The sequence below is a fragment of the Pipistrellus kuhlii genome, unplaced genomic scaffold (genome assembly GCF_014108245.1).
Source record: "Pipistrellus kuhlii isolate mPipKuh1 unplaced genomic scaffold, mPipKuh1.p scaffold_m20_p_39, whole genome shotgun sequence".
In the NCBI taxonomy this organism is placed as follows: domain Eukaryota; kingdom Metazoa; phylum Chordata; class Mammalia; order Chiroptera; family Vespertilionidae; genus Pipistrellus; species Pipistrellus kuhlii.
In genome coordinates, this window is record NW_023425539.1 from 3,823,840 (window position 1) to 3,836,062 (window position 12,223).

The 12,223-nt window shown below is 45.8% G+C and overlaps 1 protein-coding gene across 3 annotated transcripts in view; it reads right to left on the reverse strand.

Moving 5' to 3' along the window:
- Nucleotides 1-12,223, reverse strand: part of SUPT6H (SPT6 homolog, histone chaperone and transcription elongation factor) — a 31,524-nt gene that overhangs the window by 2,094 nt on the left and 17,207 nt on the right. For all 3 annotated transcript variants that reach the window (XM_036408728.2, XM_045571090.1, XM_036408729.2), the window contains 14 exons: nt 11,882-11,958; nt 11,514-11,649; nt 11,099-11,236; nt 10,853-11,020; nt 9,349-9,476; nt 8,027-8,234; nt 7,408-7,555; nt 6,385-6,527; nt 5,408-5,548; nt 4,185-4,380; nt 3,557-3,795; nt 2,365-2,478; nt 2,071-2,195; nt 121-233 (listed from right to left, as the gene is read on the reverse strand). In XM_036408728.2, the coding sequence (XP_036264621.1) occupies nt 121-233; nt 2,071-2,195; nt 2,365-2,478; nt 3,557-3,795; nt 4,185-4,380; nt 5,408-5,548; nt 6,385-6,527; nt 7,408-7,555; nt 8,027-8,234; nt 9,349-9,476; nt 10,853-11,020; nt 11,099-11,236; nt 11,514-11,649; nt 11,882-11,958 (2,074 nt within the window). The remainder of the gene's footprint in view (nt 1-120; nt 234-2,070; nt 2,196-2,364; nt 2,479-3,556; nt 3,796-4,184; nt 4,381-5,407; nt 5,549-6,384; nt 6,528-7,407; nt 7,556-8,026; nt 8,235-9,348; nt 9,477-10,852; nt 11,021-11,098; nt 11,237-11,513; nt 11,650-11,881; nt 11,959-12,223) is intronic.

A 12,223-nucleotide genomic window follows, 5' to 3' on the forward strand; every position in this document is an offset into this window, starting at 1 on the left:
GTAGAAACAGAGCTGCAGTGACAGCCTGTCCGTCACCCCCTTTCACAGGCTAGTGATGCCCTGGCTCAGAGCCAAGGCATCCTTCCAGCCACAGCCCTGAAGTCAGAGAGCGCAACTCACCCGGCACAGGATCCTGGTAATGATCCTTAAACCATCTGAAAAGTCCATTCACAGTTGGGAAGATTTGGCCCCGGTACCGGAATCCTTCTGGAGTCACCGTTACATACTCTATCCTGGGATTTTGGAAGGAAATACGCATCAGATACCACTTGGGGCCAGCCGTGAGAAAGCGGCCAGAACAGATCTCCATCACGTGAAGTAGTCACACTGGGTGCTAGGGGAAAGAAGAGATGAAAGAGCCGGCCCCTGACCCTGACTTTGGGGAGGGGAGGTGTGCAGAGCAGAGTACAGTCAAGGCCAGGAGTCAGTGGCCCCTGGTGTGCTACATACAGGCTGCCAGAGGAAGCCTTCGGGGGCTGGGCCACCATCCTTGGCCACCGTGTGATGGCAGCACCCTGCAGGTCAGGGTGAAACTGAAGTCACAGGCAGTCAGGGTTGGAAAAGGTCTCCCAAGGCAGCAAAACACAACTCCCCATGAACCGGAATCCAAAAGTACTTCTAGAAGATGGTTAGTCTGCCTTTATTCAACACTGCAGACCAGAGTGTGGAAAAGAGGATGGGCTCTGGGTTCATACCCAGTTCTAGTTCCAGTTTGTCTCTGCCATTCATCCCCTAAATGATTGTCCGAAGTTACTAAATACAAATCTCAGCTTCATGGCCCTAGCTGGTTGGCTCAATGGATAGAGCGTCAGCCTGCGGACTGAGGTGTCCCCAGGTTTGATTCCGGCCAAGGACACATACCCAGGTTGTGGGCTCGATCCCTAGTAGGGGCCATGCAGGAGGCAGCCAATCAATGATTCTCATCACTGATGTTTCTCCCTCCCCCCTTGCTCTCTTCCTCTCTAAAATCAATAAAATATATTTTTTTAAAATCTCAGCTTTATGTGTAAAATGAGTTTAACAGCACTTAAACCCATAGAGTGGGAGTGAAGAATAAATGAGACAGTGCATGTAAAGCACGTACCACACAACACCTAAAATAGACGCGAGCTCAATAAAGGACAGCTGTCTACAGACAATGCTAAGTATGACCAAGTTCTCATATTAAACTGAAACCTGTTTCCTAAGTCATCTACTCAAGTGTTCCTTCAGCCACACAAGGAGTCTGTGCCCTTTTCCACAAGAAGTTATCACATTGCCTCTGCTCCTGGTTAAAGGTCCCGTTTGCTCAACTGTTTCTCATGGGAGTTTCCAACCCCAAAGATCCCTGGCTGTGAACCTCTGAAAACATGATAGGTCAGAAAAGGCTTCTCTGAAATGAGCGCGGTATTTCAGTTGTGCCCAAGACGATGCAGGGTCAAGGGTCCAGAGCTTCTTGTCACCTGGCCGCTGAGTCCCTTACTGATGTTGCCTGTGCTGCGCCTCACGTGCAGGCATAGGGATTAGGGCAGAAATGCATAGGCCTTGGCTAAGGGCCAAAGGGAGGATGGGGGAGTAGAGAAGGCTGAGATGAGCACTGGAGTCCCAGATTAAAGAATACCTAGGAAGGCCAGCCTGTTGGTCAGACAGAAGGAAGCAGAGCAGGTGAATGGTAGGGAGAAGAGATGCTCTCCTGACCTAGCCCTTCTGTGTGAGAAGTCAGCACATTATAGCAACAGCAAGTCACTGTGTACAGAAGCCCTGGCGAGGGTGAAGCAGACAGTGGAAAGGAGAGACCGGTGTGCTGGCCCCCTCTTTGACAGCCAGGTGGATGGAGCACCTGAGGATTTCTATCACTCCTTGCGAGAGGGAGAAGAGGCAAAGGGTTGAGAAAAGCATTTTTCTTAGTGAAACTTTGCCTTCTGCCTCTAAGTCATCATTCTCTTACCCCACCTCCAACCTCCGCTTCTATGCTAAACGGTGAAAGGCAGTTAGGCAGAACCAGAGAGAGTACGACTCCAGGGCCTCCGGCTCCCCTGCTAGCCTGTCTGTGGACCCCAGCGGCAGCACCTTCTCAGCACCAGTGCTCACCTGGGTTTACCCCGGGGCTGGTATCCCAGTAGGAACTTGCCGGGCAGTTCCTTGCAGGCACAGATGAAATAAGGGATGAAGGTGGGCTTCTCCTTCTTAGTTTTGATGAGCAGCTCCTCTAATTTCTGGGGGTAGAATGAGGGGGAGAGGTTGGGATAACAGCATGCTTGGTAGACAATGTCTGGCGCATACATGTCCACCTCCTTCACCAGCTGAGGGACCCCTACACTGAAGGGAAATCATACATTCTGAAGTGACTGGGTGATGTCTTCCCTCAAGGGGCCCTGGGCTCACCTTACGGTCCCCACCGCTGCAGTCCTGATAATACTTGTGGTTCAGAAGGTCCCGGGCAAAGGATGCCATGGGCTGGACATAGCGGGCAACAATCTCATCCAAGTCTTCAAATTCCTGTGGGAAGAAGGTAAAGGGCCATCTGTCATATCTAGATCTGAGACGCCTGGCCCTTCATCAAATCTACTTCAGAATAAAACTCCTGGGAGGGGGTGAACTTCCCAGGCCTGCTGTAGCCTCACTCCACTGCAAAGCCTCTTCAATTTATCCATCTGTTTGAGTTGTGCTCAAATTTAAAGCTTACAAGGCACAAAATCATTTAAGCTTTGATTCTCCCTCATGCTTGGGAACAACAGAGAACTTCATGAAATTTCACCCCATTGAAAAAAGGACAGAGAAATTTGATGTGTGCGCACGTGCTTGTGCCTGCATGTATTTTCTCCTCTTCCACTGGCTCTCTTAAGGTAGTCTATTTTATTATTATTATTATTATTATTATTATTATTTTAAAAACATAGTTTTACTAATTTCAGAAAGGAAGGGAGAGAAATAGAAATATCAATGATGAGAAAGAATCACTAATGAGCTGCCTCCTGCATGCCCCCCACTGGGGAATGAGCCTGAAATGCTGGCACGTGTCCTGACCGGGAATGGAACAGTGACCTCCTGATTCATAGGTCAACACAACCACTGAGCCATGTCAACCAGGCTTTACATAGTCTATTTTAAAATTTGGAGGACAGGGCCGAAACCGGTTTGGCTCAATGGATAGAGCGTCGGCTTGGGGACTGAAAGATCCCGGGTTCGATTCCGGTCAAGGGCATGTACTTCGGTTGTGGGCATATCCCCAGTGGGGTGTGTGCAAGGGGCAGCTGATTGATGACTCTCTCTCATTGATGTTTCTAACTCTCTAGCTCTCTCTCTTCCTCTCTGTAAAAATCAATAAAATAAAAATAAATAAATAAATAAAAATAGAATAAAATAAAATAAAATTTGGAGGACAGGGACGAAGGGGCAAATCTACAAAATTATTATCAAATGACTCATTTCACAACCAACCTCCTATTTGGTGTTCTGTGTAGCTAAAATACATGCATGTGATGCATACAAGTTACTAGTGTTAGGTGAAGTGGCCAGAAATGGCTTGTTTCTGAAGCAGGCATAGGGATGGGAAGTAAGTGGGGCTGGCTCTCACCTCACTGTTGATCCACAAGGTGGCTCCCAGGCTGAAGGCATTTTCCTTGCCCTCTTCCCGCACGTCCACATGCTGGTAGATGCCATCACTGACCTTCCAGGTCACTGTCAGGTGATTTTCACCCTTGCTGCTTGGTCGGATGATGACATCTCCCTGGTCCATGGTCTCCATCATCTTTTCTGCTTGTTTGAAATTTATATTATGGAAGGATGGATGTGCAATTACCCGCTTGATATATGCTGGAGAGGAGAGGAAAGAAGTACAGATCAGGTGATGGAACTGGGGACCAACAGCAATGAGGCAAACCAGGGCTTAATTTCTGGCCCCCTATTAAATTCTGAGACTCTTTCACCCTCTCTGGGCCTAGACTTTCTGATGTAAAGATGTGTTTATTTGGGTTCTAGGGTACTGACTGGAGTCACATGCATTAGCCAAGAAAATGTGACTCAAGCAGACCCTGGTTTCCAGCCCTGCCAACGACTCCTTGTGATGCCTCTGGGCCTCAGCACCTCCAAGCTGAGCACTCACTCCCATCGGGAGGCTGAGCAAGGGAACCTCCATTAGCACGTGCATCCTGAAGAGAGAGGTGCTGAGACCTCGGTGCACAGGCGTGGTAGTGGGCACTCACTGGTCCGCTGTTGTTTCCGTTTCATGTCCTCCTCCTGCTTGTGGTCTGCAGCTTCAGCATCAAAGTCATAGTAGGTATCCTTGGGCAGTTTCCACTCATTGTTCCTGTCCATGAGGTCTGAGGTGCGGCAGGTCAGGTCTGCGCTAAACTTCTCGATGTCAATCTTCATGATGCGGCAGTGAACAGTCATTCCCACCTAGATCCACAGAACATGTGAGCTGTAAGGGACAAAGATGATCTAGCCCAATGCCCTATTTTACGAATCAAAGTCCAGGCAGAAACATGAAATGACTTGCCCAGAGCCAGCCACCTGCTGAATAGCAGAGGAGTTCAGGGTTGAGTCTGATCTGCAGACTACTGGCTGTGTCTTGTAGATGCCTCTGCTCTAGGCAGGAAAACCACCTGGAGTCTACTAGGGTCTAGCCTACTACTGGCACTATTCCCTTTTCCCACAAAGTTGCCTAGTTACTGCTCCTAGGAGGTAGTCAAAGTCTGGCTGCCATTTTTGGAGGGGAAGAAAAATAAGAGCTGGTTTTTATACTTTACCTTTGATTTGACTGAACCCATCTGTCTAAACAGTGGCAAAAGCCAAATCACTCTGCACAGCTTTCCTTTTGAAAGTCTCCCTAACTTCATTTGTCAGGAACAGAGTCTTTGCCCAGCCTTCCCAAGTCTACAGTTCTCGGGTTCACAACTCTTAGAACAAGAGAACTGCCAGATCCAGGACAAGCCATGTTACAAACTGAGTAATCCTGGAAATTTCTAGAATTTCTCTGAAAAAGAGAAGGTACTACTTCCTTACCCATCAGGCGGTGAGATTAGAGACAACCTATGTAAAAGTCAAGCGCTGGTGCCTAGTGTGCATATACATAATTAATGGCAGGAGAATACTAGAACCGGAAGGAAACTTGGCTTTGTATTTCCCAGCTTTTAATGCTGGGCCCTGCTTCCTGCCCCTTGCACTAAAGCACAGCTTCCCACACAGGAAGAGAGAACCCTCTCCCAACGGGCTGGCAACTTGCTGTTTCACAAGGCAGTGAACAAAAACATTCAAATACTTCTTGCCCTGGCTTCTTTCAGCTAGTTATAAATCCCCCTGAAGTTCTCTCCCTACCAGCAGCCACTGGGAACAGAGCCTAACTTCTGATGTGGACAGCCCCATGTTAACGAGAGCCCGATTTAGGCAGCTGAAAACTGATGCCTTAGCCTAGTCATTCATCTACCTTCACTCGCTCCTCTGGCCGCTTTACCACTTTGTCACTGAGGAACTTGGTGGGGATGAAGCCGGTTACACCATTGTCTAGCCGTGTTTTGACACCAATAGCCTGGCCTGGGCATGAGCCGCTGTCGAAGTGGTTCCAGACCTAAAGAGGGCATCGGGAGAGAAGCTTGATCATTAAGATTCTGGAGATGACACATTCAGGAAAGAGCTGCCAAGGGTGTTATAATTTATTTTACCACTGACACCTGGTATCGTGGTCTGAAAACACAATGAGTTAGCCACCTCCTACCAACATAAAATGTGAAATTCCCCAATGTTACTTGACTCAAAAACTCATGTTTGGCACCACTGGCCAATAGATCAGTCTTTTATGTTTACCTAACCTATACATTCTTCTAGATGAAACGGAGGCCCTCCCTCCCATTTTGTTCTACCTCGTTGGCATGAGAAACATCAATGTCAGTCTCCTCAGAACTCATTTCAGTGAACCAGTTGCCCCTTGGCTTTCTATACATTCTGGACAAATCCCAACAGCTTCTTTATTGGGTAAAGTAGAGAAATGGTCTTTTACAGTCTGCCTAACATTTGAAGACCCAGAAAAAGCTTTCAGGGTAGCTTTAGTAAGTTCTACCATGAGAAGAGGCAGATCATGTCTAGAAGAATGTGGGAAAATTAAAAAATGTGCTTGGAGAACAAAAAAATGAAAGGGAGTCTCTAACTAGCATAGGGACACTATGCCTACCCTGCAGGTAAGAAATGCATGTTGAGCTAGATGCCCAGAGAATGGGAAACAAAGATTAAGGGCTGAGCCAGAGTAGAAAAAAGCATATAGACCTGTATATGTTCCAATCCTTTTCCCCTCCCTGTATTCATTTGGTAAAGCATTATCTAAACACTCCGCTTTCCTACTCCTTTTGAGGGCACTAAGACTATCAACTCAAGAAAATTTAGTGACCATGGTAACACTGCAGCACATACCTCACTTAGTTCAGGGAAATTGTCCTGCTGACAGAAGGGGCACTGCCATAGCCCTGTCTCATCATTTCGGATTGCCTGGTCGTAGCTCTCACCCTGTGGACGTCTGTGGGCAATGCCAGTGACATTGCAGATGATGAGCTTTCCTGGAGGAAGAGGTGAGAACAGGGAACACAGGTTGAGAGAACTGGAGAGACAACTTCTTCCCACCATCTTTTAATGACAGAACACTTGTCTTATAGCATTTGAACTGATTTTTCTTGCATCTTTGAAAAGGGAGGTCTTCCCTTGATTTGACATGAGAAAATCAGGCTTTTAAAAATGAATTCATAAAGATTCCACAGCAAGTTAAAAAACACAATGTGATTGCCCTATCTGGTTTGGCTCAGTGGATGGAGCGACAGCCTGAAGACTTAAGGGTCCCAGGTTTGATTCTGGTCAAGGGCATGTACCTTGGTGTGGGCACATCCCCAGTGGGGGGTGTGCAGGAGGCAGCGATTAATGTTTCTCTTTCATCAATGTTTCTAACTCTCTCTCCCTCTCCTTTCCTCTCTGCAAAAAAATCAATATATTAAAAAAAACACACCATAATGTGATCTTGAACTCGGCTTTGACTTCCAGTCTAGTGCTCTATAATCTTTTTTTAAAAATGTGTTTACTGATTAAAAAAAAAAAAAAAAAAAAAAAAATATATATATATATATATATATATATATATATATATATATATATATATATATATATTTGTTAGAGAGGAAGGGAGAGGAAGAGAAACATTGATCAGCTGCCTCCTGCACACCCCATAATGGGATTGAGCCCGAATGGGAATGAATTGACTGTTTAGTGCATGGGATGATGCTCAACCAACTGAGCTGCACTGGCCTGGATAGGGCTCTATAGTCTTTCTAAGAGCTCCCCAGCTACAGTGAAAGTTGGAATCATGGCTTGATTTACATGTGTACTGTAAAGCACATATTTCTCACCCCTACATATCCTCCTCCACTTAAAAACAGATCCAGAATTTACCAATGTAGAAGGTCTCTGGTGTTTCTTTGGTTAACATATTGAAGATTTCCTCCGTGTTGGGAGAGCGGTAGGCTGTCCGGAGGTCCTTATACCGACAGCTCAGCTCTGCCCGGATGTCGTACAGGGTGATGTGTTTATCACCATATCCCTAGGGAAGAAGCCCATTATCAAGAAGAGCCTTAACCTGTTCCCCAGTCTGAGCCTGAGTCTTTCAATGAAAGGAGTAGGCCAGGTGGTTCCTGTCAGGGCTTCTCTTTCCCTTAAAAGTAACTAAAGGTTTTCAAATCTTTTCTTACCCATGGAACACTGGTCTACGATAAAAAGGCTTCACAGAACCCCAATGTATAAGAGAGAAACACGAAGCTGCACTGTTGGCAAGGTGGAGGGCCTAGGAAGAAACTCTACTACTGAACCCCTGCAAGCTCCCTCCCACCCCACTGAGAGTAGTGGCTGACTCCTTAACAAGTAGACTGAAAACTTCTTTGAGAATCCCAGTACGGCCTGGGGAGGGAGAAGAGAAAATCAGGTTTCTCACACCAATAGTATTGGGGATTTCTCGTCCTCCCAACAATGCCACTTGGGGTGGCTTTTATGCCAGGCTTTCTACACTATCACTCACCTGCCTCTCCAGTTCTTCTGCAAAGGCATCCAGGTCCAGGTCCTTGAGTCGCTCTGGGTTTTCCAAGATCTCTTCAAGGGCTCCTGCAGGATTGGCATCTTCAGCTGATTCATCATATTCCAGAGCATCCACTGCCATCTTCCTGGCCCACTCATAGGTCTCAGGATGGACTCGAGAACCATCAAGGACTTCAATATATGAGTCAGTGCTGAAGGAAAGGCAGAAAAGGGACAGGATATAAAACAAGAAGCTTCTAATAACAGTCTAAATATCCACCAATAGGTAACTGGGAAATAAATTAGGGTACCTCCATACAATGGAATATTATACAGCCATTAAAAAGAATGAGGTAGATCTATGTGTGCTGACATGGAAAAATGGCCATGATATATTGATATGTGAAAAATGCACTGCAAAACACTATGAACCAAATGATCCCATTTTTTTTTTTCTGCAGTAAATGGGTTAGTAAATGCATAGCAAAAATAAAATTTAGAAAAGTTGCAGTATACATCAATTATTATAGTACTTGTCTCTGGGGGGTGGGATTATGGGGGACTTCCACTTTCTGCATAAAGTTCTATATGTTGAATTTTATATAATGAACTTATGTAAGTCTCTTAATAAGATAAAGCAAAAAGGGGGAAAAGACCTTTGAGAATTTGCTGAGAGCTATTTTCCCCCATAAAGCCTTCCCAGGCTGGTCTTGCCCGTGCACTCACATGGACCTATGTTATTCGTGGAGTGTTACAGCAAAGCTGGGTGGAAAATGAAGTTTTAGAACTTGAGCCTATTTCCCCACTGATTTCCATTACTGAATGAGGAGCTATGTGCCCGTGGAAAAGATCCTCCAAAGACTGAGTTGATAACTTCTGGAGAGGAAGAGGTCAATAGTGAAGTCCAAAGTCCAAGCGAATAGAACTTTCTCTCAATAACATCATCTCAAAGCATACCGAATCACTTCCCCCCTTCCTTACTTCCTCATCTCCCCACGCCTTTTCCATTGCTCCTGCTATTCCCACCCTTACAAGCCACAACACACCACAGCAACAACAAATTTGTGTTAAATGAACAAAATCTTATGTTTTCTGTTCTTAATTTATAAACTAAGTTGGTTCTTATATTTCCCTCACAAAAAAGCTTCACATAATTGAACTGATCTTTTCCATAGGTCAGAAGCTCTTACTGAATAAAGGTTCCTCACCTTTAAAACATTTCCTAATTTAAATAGGCTGGCGGCCCTTTGGCAGCCCTAATCCCCTCAAGTCCCCAAACCAAACCCAAGGGATTTCCTCCTGGTTTATCCAGGGAGAGGGCATCACCTGTCCCCCAGGGAGGCTGTGTCGATCTTCAGGAAGCCAGCACAATTCATGAAGACTTTAGGACCCATGTGGCACATGGTAACCAGCTGGGTCCGGCTCTCAAGCCTGGTGTTGTTCTGCTTCAGGATCTAGGGAAGAGGTCTGGAGTGAGCCAGAGCAGTGGGCAGGCCCCACCTCCCAGCCTGCTTTCAGGTTTCTGGGAAACGCTCCCGGTAGGAACTCTGTCCTTACAGCCCACTACCTAAATGAGCACTAGACCAGACTGCTATTAAACATTTATTTTACTTACTTATTTTTTATTGTGAGAGTGCATTTATTTATTTAAAATATATTTTATTGATTTTTTTACAGAGAGGAAGGGAGAGGTATAGAGAGTTAGAAACATCGATGGGAGAGAAACATCGATCAGCTGCTTCCTGCACACCTCCCACAGGGATGTGCCTGTATCCACAGTACATGCCCTTGACTGGAATAGAATCTGGGACATATCAGTCCGCAGCTCTATCCACTGAGCCAAACCAGTTAGGGAGTGAGAGTGCATTTATTAAAACTGGGAACTGAACCAAGAAAGGGCTTATGACAAAAGCAGCAACAGGAGAGAGCCTAGGCTGGGCCGCTTTGGCTAACTGGAAAGGCAGAGAAAAGGGGTCTTGGAGACAGGGTCAGAGGTTAGCCTGGGACTAGCTGTCACTGCCCATTGCTTCCTGGTTGAGTGGTGTGGAGACCTTTAGTTTAGGAGATACACACCTCAGAGGGAAGAAAGGTGTGAGCATGCTCCTGAGTGGGATAGCACACTAAAAAATTATTTTAATGAACTACGTTATAATGTATGGCTTAAAAGTTAATGAGAGCCCTAGTCAGTTTGGCTCAGTGGACAGAGCATCGCCCTGCAAACCAAAGGGTCCTGGGTTTAATTCTGGTCAAGGGCACGTACCTCAACTGCAGGCTCCTTCCTAGCCTGGGGCCCTAGTTGGGGCCATGCAGGAGGCAACCATTCAATGTGTTTCTCTCACATTGATATTTCTGTCTTTTGCTCTCTTCCACTCTCTCTAAAAATCAATGGAAAAATATCCTCAGATGAGGATAAAAAAAAAAAAGTTAATAAGATATATTCAAATACCCACCACTCACCTTAAAAAAAATGATTATCAATACTTTTGAATCTCCCTGCATATACCTGATTGAAATCCTTTTTCTTCCCATTGGGAAAAACCCCATTATCCTAAGGTTTGTGTCTAGTACTTTCTCACCTTCTTCCAACTATTTTCAATCATGGTTAATGAATACTTTTTTCCCATGAGCCACTATAGTAATGTAGTGAAGAGCATAGCTGTGGCCACCTCGTCTGAAGTCTGACCTTGACTCTTACTAGCTGGATGACTCTGGGCAAGTTCCTTTACCTCTCTGAACTTGGTTGTCTTGTCAAATCATTCTGGCAATTATTAAGTAAAAAGGCTCAAGGGTATGGAAACTTCTCCAACTTTCTGATTCAACTCAATCCTACCTTCAGAAGATGGGTGCCTTTTCGAGGTCCCAGGCCACACACATACTGGATTAAGGCCTGGCTATATGGGTGGGCAATGGCACGGTTAACATCGACCCCAACCTCATTGACTCGGTTGATAAATTCACAGTACAAGGCGTTGAGCAGCTCCTCTTTCACCACATGCTCCTGTTGATACACAGCAGGCAGGGATAAGGTTACTGTGCAATTCTTCCCACCCACGCCCGCCTGGCAAATCCTACTCACCTGCAAAGGGTGAAACTTGAGACACAGGATGTCTTCATCAGAGCTGCACACCTGGGCAAATTCAATGAGAGGGTCCTGGATACGCCGGGCCAGGGAGACGGCTTGTCTCAGCACCGGAGGATAATCCCGGAACTCTGCCTAGAGTCAAACAAAGGTCAGCAAGGCCATACGGTCCCCTTAGTGCCAACAGCAAGAGAAAAATCAAAACCGATCTGACTCTAAGTCACTTTCTTCTTTCCTCTGGGACTGCTTTTTTGGGACTCATTTAATCTCTGAGGTTCCCAGTCTGAAACAGGACTGAATGGAATGTCTCTCATGGATTAAGTGCCCTGGTAATCTTTGCTTCCATATTAAGTCTCTCTGGGATTGATAGCTCTTGGCTGTTCAGGTCTTAAGGGTAGGGATCCAGCATTACCTCTGATTTCTTGCTGTTCATATAGAGAATAGCCAACTCGTTGTCAACCAGTTCCACCCCAATAGAGGAAAGCTGTTGGCCCTGGTCCAACTCATGCACAATGCGCTTCACATCCTCAATCAACATCTGGGCATCCCTGGAGAGATAACAGGTGTTGATCAGAGCTATTTCTGTACAATTTCTCATGGCTGGAATATGGGGAAGGGGTGGGGGAGAGAGCTCTGGAGACAAAGTAGTACAATATTCCCAGGGATATCCCCCTTTGGTGGGGGTATTATCCAGGATCTACACAGGCACATGATAGATTCAATAATAAAAGATGAGTGACATTAAACCAGGCCTAGCCCAGTCATCTGGTGCCCTCCTACCTGTTCTCTCCTGCAACTGTCACCACATGAGGCTTTTTGTTCAGAAGAAATTTCTTCAGGGTTTCAATGTCTTGAGCCTGGATTGAAAGAAAATTGGAGTTGAATGGCTCTGAAGATGGGGAGATTTTAGGAACTTCTCTCTCAATAAGTTGCTCAGCACCTTACAAGACCAGAGAATAATGATATATCACACGTTGTCTAACTGGTACAAAAAACAAGGGGATTATAGGATCTCTGGGTGGAATCCTATATAATAAAAGCCTAATATGCAAATTGTCCCTTGGACTGGGAGTTTGACCAGGAGTGCTAACGATGTGTGCTGACCACCAGGGGGCCGCGTGG